We start from the raw sequence: 16,972 nt of genomic DNA, 5'->3' as shown, positions 1-16,972 counted from the left end.
GGGTAGCTGATGCATTGAGTAGAAGACTTTTGACAGTCCAAGAGATCCAATTGAGAAGCATAGGTGTTGACAGTTTTAGAGGCTTATATCCAGAGGATGAAGACTTATCAAATGCCTACAAGGTGTGTAAGGAGTATCAAAACCACTTCTATAGTGAGTATTCTGATTTTAATTTGCAAAACGGACTATTGTTTAGAGGTGGGCAGCTTTGTGTGTCTAGAGGCTCAATGAGGGAAAATCTCCTACAAGAGAAGCATAATGGAAGCCTTAGTGGATATTTTGGAGTCAATAAGACTCAAGAGTTGGTTCAAAGGTACTACTATTGCCCAAGGATGAGTCAAGATGTGAAGAAGTATATGGAGACTTGCATAGTTTGCCAAAAGGCCAAAGGTACTTCTACAAATGCCAGTTTATACCAACCTCTTCCTATACCAAATAGACCTTGGGAATGCATTAGTATGGACTTTGTAGTAGGTTTACCAAGGACAAAACATTGATATGAAAACATTTATGTCATTGTGGAGAGAATTAGCAAAATGGCTCACTTTGTGCCTTGCAAGACTACTCATGATGCATGCCAAATAGCTCAATTGTTCTTCAAAGAGGTAGTGAGGATACATGGTTTACCCATGAGAATTGTTTGAGATAGAGACTCAAAGTTCATGAGTAATTTTTTGAAGACACTTTGGCAAAATCTTGGCACCAACCTCTCTTTTGGATTAGCCTATCATCCTCAAACAGATGGGCAGACCAAAGTGGTGAATAGGAGCTTGGAAAACTTATTAAGGTGCCTTACTAAGGAATATGGTCAGACATGGGATCAAGTACTCTCACAAGCTGAATATGCATACAATGATACCATGAATAGGACTACTAGCAAGAGCCCTTTTGAGGTGGTCTATGGAGTGCACCCAAGAGGAATTTTGGAGTTGAGAGACTTAGGTAGTGCAGCAGCAAGAAATGGATATGAAAAAGACTTTTCTTAATCAATAAAGGAAATACATGAATCAGTCAAGCAAGCATTGAAGGAGAACACAAGCAAACTCAAGCAAGCATTGAAGGAGAACATAAGAAAACTCAAGCAAAAAGTTGATTAGAGGAGGAAAAATCTACAATTTCAAGTGGGAGATCTTGTCATGGTGCACCTAAAAAAAGAAAGGCTACAAAAAGGAGTGCCTAACAAGTTATAAATGAGAAGGATAGGTCCATGTACCATTCTAGCAAAGTATGGAGAAAATGCATACAAGGTAGATCTACCTAGTGACATAGGATTGTCACTGGTTTTCAACATAGCAGAATTAATTGCCTATAAGGCACTGATTCAAGGTTCATATTGTAGTCACTCAGAGGTATCAGATGATGTGAACCACCTTCAATTACCAGCCAAACCAAATCCACAAGCCAAGAAGGTGTTGAGTTCAAGGATCGCCAAGAAGACAAGGCATCAAGCCTATTGGGAGAACCTCATCAAATGGCAGGGTATGTATGATGTTGAAGCTACATGGGTGATTGAGATAGAGTTTAAGAAGCTTGGGATTGATCAGAATTTGATTTCCAAAGAGGTGACATGATCTTCTTTTGTTTGGGAGAATGGTGCAGGAGCACCTAGGACTTAGGCAAAATATTTTTCACAATTTTGGCTTGTATTGACCCAAATGAAGTTAGTAGTGAATAAGGACTCCAGGAGGGTCCAAGAGATAGTATTTTGTTTCAATGTAGGCCTAGGTTGAGTTAATTCTTCTTAGGTTTGCATTTTTATGTAAATAGTGGGTTTGAGTAGGTCGTTGACCTTCTTGATGGTCAAAAGTGTCAAAAATTGATATAGGAATTAGGGAGGGTTAAATAGGGCTTAGAAATGTTTGAAAATTCATATGTGTTGATTTGGAATAGGTCTTATAGGTTGGAGAGACCAAAAGTGCAAAAATTACAAAGTTGCAAAAAGTTGTCATGACAACTTTTGTCTTGAATTGGTTAGCGGTGGAGTTAGGGATTTTCCAACACCCTAGGAGGACTCCACATGTGGGAAATCTGTAAATACCCTCTCTTTCATGTTTACCAAGGTTAGAGAAGTGTGTGATGTAAGTTCAACAACTGAAACTACTCATTTTCAGTCTTGTTGACATGATTTTTGCTTGATTTCACTCATTTTGCAATTGAATATGAATTGAATCCATTGATCCAGCAATGGATTGAGTTAGGCTTGTGTGTTTTTGTGTTTTTGGTTCAATTTAGAGTTTTATAAATACTATTCATTGGTGTTTTCTTTCTTAAGTTTGCAAGCAGCGAGTTTTGGCTTGTATATAGCAGTTTTCTTGTAAATATGGTTACCCCATGAGTTCCACACGTGCTGCCATCACGTCTAGTTGGGAAATTGTAGGCAACCAACTTTACATTTTAAATATTCAGGTTCAATTTCTGGAGAAGAGTTGAAGTATGACTGTCACCTTGTTCTAGGTGAGTCAAGGAGCAACCCGACAAGAGGAAACAAGGTGAAAATGAAGTGCTAATTGTAGGGGTGTGTGCCAAATCACCATTTCAGAGTTTGGAGGGGTCCATGGAGTTGGGATAGACTTTTTCATTAAGGGAGGAGATTTTACAAATCCATTTGATGCTAAAACCCCAACTTGTTCATTTACTGCCGGTTAAAGGCCTAGTAAACCCTTCAAAGCCCTCATTTTGGGGTTAGTACATTGTACGGTGAAACGAGGGGCCAAAACCAAAAAAATCCTTTAGGTTTAGGTGTATCTTTGAATAAAATCCAAATTTATTTGAGGGTCTTTTGCATTGTTTTCCTTCAAGCCCCAGAAAACTGGATTTGGAGGCCAAAGTGGGGCTCATTCCTTGTAGCCCTTTTCTAGGCAAGATTTCGAAATCGGTAAGAAACCTAATGATTCAAAACCACTAAAGGATCCTAAATGCATTCAAAAAATGTTAGAAGAAATCTCCACACATTTGCATCATCCCACAATAGTAGGAGGTCAGTTTGACAAGTTGAAGCCAAGAGGCCAGAATTGGGCACCTGAGAAGCACTGTGAATTGATAGGGTTCCTAACCAAAACACCTAAAGAAAACACCTTAGAATGGTAAAGAATCAATCCCTAGAAGAGATTGAGAAGGACTTGGAGGTCTAGAGTGCAACTAGGCCTGGTGAGTTGGTGGAATTGAGCAACACCAACTAGGTGAAGTGTTTCAATCTTTAATTATTTCAATTTTTAAGATCAATTGTGAGAAATTTTAAAAATTGAGAAAAGAACATCCACTTTAGGAACTTTATGTGGACTCAACTTCTTGCAATGGCATGTATACAGTATGGATTCCACCATCCAACAAGTTGTGTTATGTCGGGTGATCCATATATTGCTATGCTAAACAATCACAACTAGCAAGCCACACTATATTAGGTGACCAATCTCTTAAGAAACATAAACAAGAACCAAAAAAAAAACTAGAAAGACACACTCTACTATATAATAATTTCTTTATGGAATGTAAACAACAATAGAGATCAAAATAGCAAGCCATGTCGTACTAGATGATCATGATGAGTCATATGAAATGGATGTCATTGGCTAGAAATTTATGTTATATTGGTTGAATCATATACAATCAAAACATTAAGGAATGTAAAAATGGATCACACTAATAGCTCACACTATAGTAGATGATCAAGAGAAGTCATATACCACAAAAACTGTAAGAGATAGATTTGATGATCACACCTTAGGGAGTGTTATGCAACACAATGCCACCACTTATGGGGCACACCAAAGAAAATAATACACAAAAAGGAGGTCATATACTCCCCTTTATATGTTAGAATATTTTTATACTAATACCTCAAGGATAAGAGAGAGATCCATATCAAGAAAACACACCTTGAACATGAAGAAGAGATACACAATAATGATGCATGCGTCCAAGTGAGTAACATATCCTTATGAATGATATACACACCTCTAAGAAAGGAAGGAATCATCACAAATCATATATATGTATTTAAATAAGGGTAAAGGGATCCTTATCAAGGATATGCATTTTGAAACAAAGAGAAGGGATCCTCATTGGGGATACATACCTTCCAAAAAGGCAAATATGGGGTAATTATTGTCTAAGAATACCTACCTTCTTAAAAAAAAAAAGGTATCCATCCTAGCAAACTAGTTCAAACCGTATCTAGCAGCTTTCTAGTTCTATAATGTTAAAAAAAAAAGTACCATATAATGTTTAAAACTGGTTTGAGTGAATATATGCAACCAAGGAATCATAAACTCGAAGATCTATTTATTAAAGTGTAGGAAGCATATAAGTGAGAACTAAAGAGTATAGCAATGGGAAGATTAATAGATTAGTATGTATTGTGCAACTTTTAAGAATGAAATAGGTATTATATGTATATAATCTAAAATGAATGCATAAACATGAGAATGAATTATAAATTCTAGAGAATCCCTTAATTACATAATATATTCTAGCATCACATTTAGTACATCATCATAGAATTTATATATAGATTAAACTTATTGTATGGACATTTTCTTATTTCTAACGAGAGAAACTATATATGGTGAATGCAAGGGAGTTGAATATTTTTATGGATTTTTAAAATTTTAATTAACTTTGTATTTTAGTCTTCACATTGAAAATTTATATTTTCCTTGAAAAGAATTGTTCAAATTATATCACATAACACATTCTCATATCTTGATATAAGTAAACAAAAAGATCAAGAATATTTAGGAATATTTATCGAGTGCTTTTAATGAAAAGTGATTAACATGAATAATATACTTTTTCTAAAGAAAACTTTTTAAAAATGTTGTTCCTAAAATTACATGATTTTAACATAATATTTTATTAAAAAAATTTAAAAATAATTATAATTATAGCTAACTATTTTTCTATATGTACTTTAATTAATGTACAAAATCAAAATAACATTAAAATAAAATTATTATCTTAGAAATTAGATTAATTTTATAACCATTAATTTATATTCTTCAAATATATAATATTTTTCAACTAAATATATATATCTTTGATGAATAATTTTTAATAAAAAATTTAAAATATTTTATTATAATTTAAAAGGTTGTTCATTTTTGTGTAAGCTCACAAAATATCTATTTAATACAATTCTAGTTTATCACATTCTCTAAGTCAATTATGTGACTTTTATTTGTTGGGAAGAGTCCTTCTAAAAGAAATTTAGTGAATAAAATTTTTTATGTGACTTTCATTTTATTTAGTGGGAACAATGGTCGGCAATGACTAGAAATGCACACAACATTTGGTTTGATCATGAATACTTATAATTCATTGCCTATAAAATGTTTGGAATATGCAATTGAACATTCAATTTGCATTCATTCTTAAATCGACATGTCTTTGCCATCTTGAACAATGGAAAGACAAATGCATCACACAGTAAACTTTCTAATTTTGAATGGATAGTTTAGTTTTGTTGTGAAAACTAGTGGTTGTGTTTCTTCTAAATATAACAATTGATTGGTATGTGTTAAGTGAAATTTGTATTTAGAGATGATTATAAAATAAATATATTAATAATATTTTATATTACAATAATAGTAAACTGATTTTTAATGAAATATATTATTGAGAAATAAATAAGATTAATCAATTGATGTAAATAGGTGATTCTTAAATTTTTTTACATGCACGAATTTAAAAAATTAAAAAGATGAAGAAATCATTAATTGAAATATCAATAATCTAAGTGGTATCATAGTTGGGAAATTTACCAAGTCTAGATTGTGACTTTGTGATTGTAGAGTTAGGTTGCATCTAGCATCATGACAATAAGAGCTCTATGAAAGAAAAAATCCATACAAAGGGTAGTTGTAAGTTGATATAATATTTGTAGAGCACTTTTAATTCACTCAATACTTTGTAGAATTCTAAAATAGTTAACCTAGGCTCAATTATTATAGACAAAATATCATCTATTTCATCCATTATTTTTTAAATCTAATAGAATTACATACTTGTAATGAGGTAATATAATATTATTTTTAAAAATGGTTCATTCAAATCATTCAATGTTTCAATTAGCACTTTGTATTTCAAAAAAGATCCAAAGGTAAAATGTTGGAAGCAATAAAGAAAAGCCAAGTATATTTAATGGTCAAAGTTCTAGGAATCCAACCTATATAACTCTTGTTTGTTGGGATTACCATCAACCTTGTAAATATTTTGTGAGTAGTGACATGTATGCTGAGCTCAACCCCTTCGAAAGCCCATTTTAACCCACATACTTGATATTTATTAAATGGAAACCTGTATTTGCACATGGAACAAACAAGTTAGATAGAACATGATACTTGTTGTTTTCTCATTACATCTTTTCTACATTGATCTTCTCTATTCTGAATCTGATATAGCGGTGCATGCATAGTAGGAGTAGGTTTATGTATGTAAGAGTAACCCGAAGCTCTAACGAAATTATTTTTCTCTCTATTTCAGGTCATCTCATGGAGTGGACAACGGGATGATTGGATCTATGAAGCTGACCAGAAGACCCTTCTCCAGAATTCATCAACCTATTCAAGCAACGATGGGTTCTTTCTTTCCCTTCTTCCTACATTCTTCTGTTCCTTTTGTGTTTGCATTTCTATGATCAATGTGATCTTTTCTCAGCTATTCCCACGACTTGTGTGGGATCTTGTGAATAGTTTTCTCTTTATAAATAAAGATATATTACATGCAGATGTTTTCTTTCTTGATTCATATATTTCATATTGGAAATAAGATACTTGTATGGCATACATTTTTTTTAATAAAGATAGTAAACTTGGAAAAAAATTGTGTACCTTTTCTCTGCAATACATAGGACCTGTTGTAGGTCACCAAGTTTTTTAAGTGTGATAAAATTTTGGTAACATTACCACCTAAACATTTGTATATTTTTTTAATGGTTTTCTAGGTATTGTGTTTAGTGGAAAATTAATTATTATTTATTTTAAGTTAACTCCATGATTAAATGCATTTTAGTGAAAGCACTACTACTAATGGAAGGGTAACAAAATTTTGAATACTTATCTCGATTAAATATCACCTAGAATTTTGTACTACATTTTCTTAATTGCTTTGGCAGGTTTTGTCAATAGAGAAAACGTTAAAGTGTTCTTTATTTTAAAGTAAAATCCATGATTAAACATAATTGATTCAAATTAGTATCAATAATGAATGGGTAACCAAAATTCCAATGTTTGACCATTGTAAACATTACCTAAAATATTGTAAAATATTTTTTAAAACAGTTTAATAAATTTTGTCTTTAGAGGAAGTTTTAAGTGTTTTTTTAAATTTTGAAAGGAACTTCATAACTAAGTTCATTTGAGTTAAAGTAGTTCTAGTAGTATATGGGTTAAAAAGTTCAAATTCTTGACCAATGTAAATGTCACCTTAAATTTTATTTTAGATATTAATGGATGGGTAAGAAATTTTTCAAAGCTTCCAATCTTACAAACATCACGTACAAATTTGAGGCAATGTAGTACTAGTACTAGATGGGTGAGGAAAGTTTCAATGTTTCATTCCTATAAGGATTACATGAAATTTTGATCTACTATCTAGTAGGTTTGTCTTTAGAGTAAAGTTAAGTTTACTTAATTTTGAATAAAAAGCTATGGTTAAATGCATTTGATACAAAGTCGTGCTAGTAATGGATGGATAACAAAGTTTTAATTTTTGACCATGCTAAATATCATTTTAAATTTTGAGACAAAGTAATTCTAGTATTGGATAGGCAAGGAATGATCGAATGCTTCACCATTGTAAACATCACTTGAAATTTTGTATTATGTTTTTCATAATTGATTTGATAAGTTTTCTCTTTAGAATAAATTAGATGTTTTTTATTTTAAAAAAACTGCATGATTAAATACATTTTAATAAAATAATATTTACAATAAATGAATTAAAAAAATATAATATTTCATCGTATTAAAAATAAAAAAATCATAAATTGAAATTATTTCAAATCACTACTCCTAAAATATAAATGAATATATTTGACTCAAAAACTACTAAATTAAACCTTGTTAAAATATTATTTTCTTATCATTTTCTTTCTTTATCATTGAGATAATAGAGTTGTTCACCACACACCATCTACTATTTTGTTTTGGTAGATTTTGTCTTTACAAAAAAGAAAAAATTCTTAATTTTGAAAGAAACTCCATGATTAAATGCGTGAGTTAAAATAATACCTATAATAGATGAATAAGAAAATTTCCAATATTTCATCTTATTAAAGCCTAAAAATAAAAATAAATAACATGCTAATTAAAATGTTCATTTTCATAAAAGTGAATTTTTTTGTCAAATCATACCTTATTTAATGATAAAGTTTATATTGTAGGCATCTAATGGTATTGAGTTCAAATCTTCTACAATATTAACAAGAGACACAAAGCTTCGAGTTCCTATCATCAATATGGTTAGTTTAGAGTAGTTGAAAGTAGAGATGCAATAGAGGGGGAGAGGAAGACAGAGAACAATAGATAGAGATAGAGACAGGTAGAGGGAGAAATAGAGAGGAAGAGGTGGAGAGATATATAAGAGTAGAGAGATAGAGAGAAAGAGATAGATAAATGTGTGTGTGTGCGTGTGTGTGTGTGTGTGTAGAGAGAGAGAGAGAGAGAGAGAGAGAGAGAGAGAGGTATATATGTTGTTTGCTTTAATTTTAACAATAGCATGTCGAGGAAGCCCATGATGAGTTGTGCAATATGTATGAGAAGTTAGATTAAGTTTAACATTTAGGAAAGAAAAAAAATCAATTGTATTTTTTTAAAAACGTTTTATGGATATTAAGATCATTAGCTAGTTTTATTATAAGAAAAAACATTATTTCTATAAATCTAGATTAAACAAATAAATAAAAATAATTATCTAATAATTGAGCTAGGATGGATAATCGAAATTGAATTATGTATTATAACTAAATAAAGGGATAGGTGTACGTAGTTTTAGAATCAATGATAAATAAATGTGGTAGGTGTTGGTTGGAATATTTTTTCATTGTTGAAAGATTAATTATTTTAGTTTGATGAATGTTTCAAACTCTAAATTGAAATTATGAACCAAATTCAACAAAAATTATACTTCTTTTCCCTATTTAATCACATTAAAAAATTGAAATTAGACTTGTATAGTGTAGTATGTAAGCATTGGATGTGAAATTGAAAAAAATATTGTATAGAGAAAATAAAAAAACTATTCCCTATAACAGTGGGCCAAAATATGATTTTTTACTTCTGCATTTTTAATAAATAAAAATTGACTTGCATGTCATTAATTTTTTAGAACTAAAGTGTCTAAATATAATTGAATCAAACAATAACATAAGAGGACTAATTGACTATTAATTCATTAATTAATTAAAGTTTGTGAAAATGTATTTGTTAGAAATATTAAATTGAAAAGAAATAATTAAAATTAAGATATTATATTATAATATTATATACATCTTTTTTAGTAATATATTATTATTATATAATATTTAAATAAATTATTCTCATTATATTTAAGAAAATTATATTACTAAATTGCATAAGGATTACCCCAATTTAACTTTTATATTTTTATATTTTCGGCAATGAATTTTCGGCTATAACAAGAATATTCCAAGAAACGGAAAAAAATAAAGAACGGAGGATTGCACTGGAACCGCCATGCTTACCCATCTCTATCTACTATGACCCCATGCAATACGGCAATGAAAAAAGGATTGTTTACCCATAAAATCAAATCATGTGCTATGATGATTTTTGTAGGAAACATATTTTCTTAATATAAAAATATGACTTTGAAGAGTCTACCTGTAGAAAAATAATTTACAGCTATGTAGATGTGAACATTGAATATTATTTGGAAGTCAGTTTGCTATCGCCAACAATAGTAGCTTTCTAGAAAACGTCCTCAACACGCGCTGAACAGTCCGCTATTATCTGTCGTATCAATAATAAGAATTCGCCACGGCACCATTGGAATTTGGAATTGATTTGTGTATCATCTATGTTATTTGTGTATCATGTATGTCTTGACTTCCTTAACAAATTGGCCCAAACTTATACCTCTTTTTTGGAAGTCATGTTGAAATAAGCATGGAAATGTGATTTGCACATTACAGTGTTACATGGAAAGGCAAACCACAAATCATATTTAGTCATCTAATTAATTAATTTTGATCCAAACTAATCCATACTAAAATCTAATTAAGAACATCAATACAACATTACTACCACATCCTCATAAGATTATACGAACATTTATTAAAATTAGAACATACTAGCATATTGTAAGATTTTTCTTTTTAATTTATAATCAAAAGTTATCAACATCAAATTTGATAAGTGTCAAAATTTGCCAACATCAAATTTGATCACAAAACATATTTTAACCTCATAATACTTGCATTTCAATTACTATCACAATTAATTAATCTATAATTAATTTCTTGTTAGTATACAATTTATTGTGTTAGCTTAAATTATTATTATTTTTTATTAGATTTAAGAATAAGAATTACAAAAACCAATATCTGAAACATTTAGAAAAAAAGTACCAAAAGATGAAGATAAGCATGGTTGGGTGTGCGAGGAGAAGAAGAGTGTAATGTTGAAAGGGGAGTGTGTAGCAATGTGTGGAGACAAGGGAAAACCTATGTAAAGGTGAAGAAACGAAAAAATTAGTAACCACACCTTTTTAGACAACTGAAATGAAACAACAGCAATGTGAAATTTATTTATTTATTTTTTTGGAATCCGGGGTGTCCCACAGGAGATAGCCTATCGATTAATTATAATAATATATTGATTTGTAGTGAAATATATTATTGAGAAAGAAATAAGATTAATTATTTGATGTAAGTAGTCATTCTTAGTTTCTTTTATATGTATGAATTTAAAAATTTAAATAGATGAATAAATCATTACTTGAAATGTCAATAAATATGAATAGTTTTGTAGTTAGGAATTTTATCAAGTAAAATTTAGATTGTCACTTTTGTGATTGTTAATGTAGGTTGCATCTAACATAATAACAATGAGAGCTCTATGAAAGCAAGAAGCCATACAAAGGGCAGTTGTAAGTTGATACAATATTTATAGAGTACTTTTAGTTCACCCATTTACTTTGTACAATTTCAAAATAGTCTACCTAAGCTCAATTATTATAGACAAAATATGATCTATTTCATCCAATATTTTTTAAATGTAATAGAATTACATACTTGTAATGAGGTTATATAATATGGTTTTCAAAAATAGTTCCTTCAAATCATTCAATGTTTCAATTAGCAATCTGTATTTGAGAAAGGTCCAAAGGTACAACAAAATAAAGCCAAGTATATTTAATGGTCAAAGTTGTATGAATGCAATGTATATGTCTCATTTGTTATGATTAAGGTGCCATCAACCTTGTAAATCTTGTATAATTAATTATTCCTTCTGTTTGTAAAATTCCATAATGGAATATGTACTCACTAAGAAATGGTCTTATTTCAGCTACATTTAGATCTCAATACCTAAAAAGGGGTGTGGGAGCACTTACCCCCCACTACTGTTGCCCCTCCAAGATTCTCCCTAGCAGGGGTTCTAGGGTAGTTCTCCCAAATGGAATTTTTTAGAAAATTGCATTGTAAAATTATATAATTTTTTAGTCAATCTAAATCATTCATCATTAGGTCATAGAAATTATGGTAGGATTCATTTCCTTAGAAGGAAACACATTTTAATGAGGGCATTGTATTAAGATTGCGACAAGACAGAGAGTTCAAATAAAAGAATAGACAATGTTGAAATAAAGACAAAAAGTGAAGGGTGCTAGTGATGTATTGTAAACTCTATTGAAATTTATATAGACCAGTGCACATCTCTTCTTGTGTTTATTTTTTTCTCAAAAATATATTTCCACATAAATATTATATTTTTCATATATTCTTTTATTTCCTTTGTTTTCCCTAATTTGTTTTCCTGTTATCTCTATTTGGTTTTGCATTGGATCAATAATTATAATTACTAAAACTAGATTATCATTCTATAGATGTTTACCTTTATTTCAAACATTATTTACTTTGAAGAAGTTCATAAATGAAACTTTAAAACTTTTCTTCCATGTTCCTTTTCATTATTTACCTCAATCTAGTTTGTTTTTCTATTTTTGATCAATCTTAATTTTTCCTTGGCAAAGATTTTAGTCTTTACGATATTTCCTTTAAATAAGGGTTTGTGAACTTCATCCTATAGAGGGGAGGAGATGTTCAATTGCTCAAAAACATATTGTAGAAAGATCACCCACAAATCAAGATATTTACATTTTGAAATGGACATAAATTTGGTTGAACTATATTACTTGGTCCAAAAAAATGATCCTATAATATAACATATTTGTAAATTAAAAAAATATATTAATAAGAATCGTTAGAGATCAAAATAAATTATAATAAAACATAATAAATTTTAAAATAAAAATCAAATAATACAAAAAATTAAATTAAATACTATAATTTTTAAAATAATAAAATGTACAATTTCATCCCTTAAAATTACATTTTACACATCAAATTATTTAATAAAACAAAAACACTTTAAAAAAACTTCATATACACCGATGAAGAAAAAACACCTTTACACTAGAAAAGCTAAAACCAAGGAATCATTTTGAATTTCATATATTACCCCTTGAAATGTTTCTGTCATCATTAACACCAACAATTTCTAACACACCTCATACTAATAAATTTGCAGCGGCCATATACTAAAAAAAAACTTTGTCATTATACTAACAAAACCCTCTATACAGTTGTATCTACTTTCATCTATTAACCTCGAATACACCCATCAATAGCTAATATTACAACATCATAAAATTGGAAGGCTCTCTTTCTCACCCTCTTATTTAAAGTCAATACTCCAATCACAATAGAGAATCCCATACCATAACTCAATCCAAGTCCCACTGCCCATCCTATCATTTCACCATCTGAATTCTTTGCTTCACCAATTCTCTCAATACTTGTGCAGTTGCCATAGCCAGAAGAGTTGTTGCAGACGCTTATATTGGTAAATGGAATCCCACTTAGCTTAAGATTGCCTAAGTAGGACGACTCCCCAAAAGTTAGGAACTGTCCTCCATGGGGTACTTTTCCATCAAGCATGTTGTAAGATAGATTCAAGAACTCCAAATAACTCAGGAACTCAAGTTCTAAGGGAATGTTGCCATTCAACCTGTTTAGCGAGAGGTCCAGAGACTCTAGCTGATCCATGTGTCCCAATGTTTTTGGGATTCGGCCACTGAGATGATTCCTTGAAAGGTTAAGGGCTATCAAGCCTTGAAGAGATCCCATTTTAAAAGGAATGCTCCCTGATAAACTGTTGTTTGAAAGATCAATACATTTAAGAATAAAGAGAACTTTCACAAATTCAACATCCCAGCCTTTCCAGGAAATTGTAATTTTATTTGTATATCTAACGTCTTCCAAATGGTTTGAATTATTCTGCGATGCATTGACCATTGCAAGCAGGTTTGTAAGGTTGCTTGGAATAGCTCCTGAAAGGTGGTTGCCAGAAAGATCCAGAATTTGAAGATTCGGAAGGCCAATTACCTGGCGTGGGATACTGCCATGAAAATGATTAGACCTTAAGACCAAAACATGCAGCTGTGATAGCTTTCCAATCCAGTGGGGAAGGGTGCCTTCCATATCATTATTTCCCAAATCCAATACTTGCAGAGATCGGCCTTCTGAAATGGATGAGGGAATAACTCCTCTCAAATGATTACCATTGAGCTTCAATGTATGCATGTTTGTAATGTTGCCCCACTCTGCTGGCAATTTACCTTCCAGATGATTCTCTGCCAAATCTAGAACACTAAGAGAAGAACAATTCCTGGTTAAATGAGGAGGAATGACACTGCTCAGCGTATTTTTTGAAAGGTCAAGAACCTGCAAATATGGAGTGCAAATAGAATCTGGAATCGCTCCGCTGAGGTTATTCCGCGACAAGGATAAGAACATTGCATTTTCAAGATACGCACCGATGTGACTAGGAATAGAACCATTAAACTGATTCATCGACAGATCTAGCAGATAAGCTCCAGCGAGAGGAAGATGAAGAGAACCTTCTAGGCTATTATTGTGCAAATCTAGAGAGTCAAAATACATGGGTAAGGTTTGTCTAGATGGCAATGACCCAGTTAATTGATTACAGCTAAGGTTCAAACTATAAAGGCTGGGTAAGTTCCATATCCAAGATGGAATATTTGTTTGGATACTGTTAGCAGATAGGTCTAGATATTCCAAGTCGTATTGGGTCACAAGAAACGATGGAATTCTATCTAAATTGCAAGAGCCTAATGCCAAAGCGGAAAGCTTAAACTGCGGAATCCATGTTGAATCAATGTTTACAGTTAACTGATTGTAAGAAAGATACAGGCTATCAAGACTAGTGAGATTATCGAATACGGAAAGGGAAATGAGGCCGCTTAAACTATTGGAGTGGAGCCAAAGGCTTCTTAAGTTAACAAGATTTGAAATTGTAGATGGAATCGTACCATTCAATTCGTTGGCATTAAGGTGAAGACTAACAAGAGAAGAGAGTGAGTCCAACGAAGGGGGGATTGCCCCTGTTAACTTGTTGTAGGACAGCTCCAAAGAAACAAGTTTAGAGAGATTGACTATGGACAGAGGAATCTCACCTTCAATTCTGTTATCTGACAGATATACACTCTTCAAGGACGACACATTCCCTATAGCAGATGGAATCTCACCTTCAATTCCGGTATACGACAGATAAAGACTTTCCAAGGACAACGCATTCCATATAGCAGATGGAATCTCACCTTCAATTCTGGTATCTGATAGAAGAAGATCCTTCAAGGACGACATATTCCATATAGAAAATGGAATCTCACCTTCAATTCCGGTAAGTCATAGATCAAGACTTGGCAAGGACAACAAATTCCCTATAGCAGATGGAATCTCACCTTCAATTCTGGTATCTGATAGATCAAGACTTCGCAAGGACAACGAATTCGCAATAGAAGCTGGAATCTCACCTTCAATTCTGGTATCTGAAAGACGAAGATGCTCCAAGCATGAGATATTCCATATAGCAGATGGAATTCGGCCCTTGATGGCTGTCCCTGAGAGATCAATGCTGGTTAGTGACAAAGAAGACTTTCGTTGTCCAATGAAAGAAAGGTCTCCTCCAAGATCGTAATTCCCAGAGAGATCAAGAGAGACCAAGCGCCCAGTCACATTTTCAAACCAAGCTGGTATATGTGCTGACAAATAGTTCTCTGATAGATCGAGATGAAGCAGAGAGGTGAGGTTGAGAAGGGAATTGGGAATTTGTCCTCCAAGCCCACAGTCAGACATGCTGAGTTGTTGAAGGTTGGATAGACTGCCAACAACTTCACCCCACTCTTTGTTTACAGAGATGTTCACTTCAGCAAGAGAGAGGTATTCCAAGCTCACCAGATTTGATAAGCTTTCCAAACTCACGTAAAATTCACTTACATCACCCAGAAAGGATTCATTTACATAACCAGCAAATGACAAGTCAAGAAAAGTGAGACTCTCCAACTTTCTATTATGGGGAGGACTGAATTTACCCTTGAAGAGGTTGTCACTGAGATCGAGGTGCTCCAACCGTGCAAGTTGGAACAGCGATGAACTGATGTTACCTTCCAAATTGAATCCACTCAGATCCAGTCGAGAAACATGGCCTGTGCGGAGATTACAACTGACTCCTCTCCACGTGCAGCAATTGAATCCGTGCCAGGAAGTTAAGAGTGTTATACTCATCTACAACTGCTGCCTTGAAATCCAGGAGAAGATTTCTTTCAGGGAAGGGGCATGCAATTGCAGGGGAAGTGAAGCAGCATAATATTGTTATAATTGCAAACATAGCTTCCATTGTTTTGGAAACTAAAATTCTTATTATCTTTACTTTGAAAGAAAAGAGATGATCAGAAATCATGGGAGACGAATGATGAATATATCTCTACAAAGAAAGAGTGTCACATCAATACTGTAACATTTTTGTCATTTTCAATGGGTGGAAAAGTCATGTGAAGGTAAGGCACAACAAATCCGAGGGTCCAATTTGAATGTGATGGGTATCGTGTAAAACAAGAATATGGCGTGTCAATATGGAAAATTAACTATGTAAATTGTGACTATATATTTTTCAATCCAATTATTTCCAACATTGACTGACAATTTTTATTAGACTTAAATCCTGTGCATTTCTTTTCCACAAATATTCGTATCGACCAGGAAAAGCTTTCACATAAAATTGAGATCACTGGAAAACATAGACCAGATCATACACCTCACACAAAAATGGAACATACTTAAAAAATACAAGAATAATAAAGAAATCAGGGGCACAAACTAAATTTTTGGAGTTGAGATGTTTTCAGGCCAAGCATTTTTAAAAAAAAATCTATGTTGAATATCAAGCAATTTTTTAAATTGTGGTTTATTCATTAACTGTTTATCATTATAAAATTATATAGGTAATAGAGTTTTGATAAAAAACTAATTTTATTTTATGATTAAAAAATTAAATATGATTATATAGTAATTAAATTCAAGTTTCTAATATATTTAAAAAAAAATTGTTTGTGAATCTCATATATTAAAAAAAAAATCATACATAGAGTGGAAACATCGTTTTTATCCAAACTCATCCAAGGATTGGCAACAAAATTTCAAATTGCTTTGTTTTAATTTTTTCTTTAATTTTGCTAATGTTTATATTTATCCATATTGTAATAGAAAAGATTGTATATTCATGTCCTCTTCTTTTATGTTTTAGGCCTAATTTGATTAGGTTATCTTTTAAGTATTGATTAGTATATGTCCTGACATAATTTTACATCGAATTTCAATGATTTTATCCCAATCTCATTTCATCTCCATGCATCTCAAAGGTATGAACATAAT

The 16,972-nt window shown here is 31.7% G+C and overlaps 1 protein-coding gene across 1 annotated transcript; it reads right to left on the bottom strand.

The window, feature by feature from the left end:
• Positions 1-12,841: 12,841 nt before the first annotated feature.
• LOC131864174 (receptor-like protein Cf-9) lies at positions 12,842-14,905 on the bottom strand. Its single transcript, XM_059215192.1, has one exon. The coding sequence runs from the start codon at positions 14,903-14,905 to the stop codon at positions 12,842-12,844; it is 2,064 nt and encodes a 687-aa protein (XP_059071175.1).
• Positions 14,906-16,972: the final 2,067 nt, after the last annotated feature.

Source organism: Cryptomeria japonica, unplaced genomic scaffold (genome assembly GCF_030272615.1).
Source record: "Cryptomeria japonica unplaced genomic scaffold, Sugi_1.0 HiC_scaffold_79, whole genome shotgun sequence".
Classification (NCBI taxonomy): Eukaryota; Viridiplantae; Streptophyta; class Pinopsida; order Cupressales; family Cupressaceae; genus Cryptomeria; species Cryptomeria japonica.
The sequence above is the reverse complement of the archived record's forward strand: the minus strand, read 5'-3'. Positions and strand labels throughout refer to the sequence as shown.

Coding starts and splice junctions, on each gene's coding strand:
- LOC131864174 (XM_059215192.1), bottom strand. CDS start 14,905: ATGTCGTCCTTGAAGGATCTTCTTCTATCAGATACCAGAATTGAAGGT.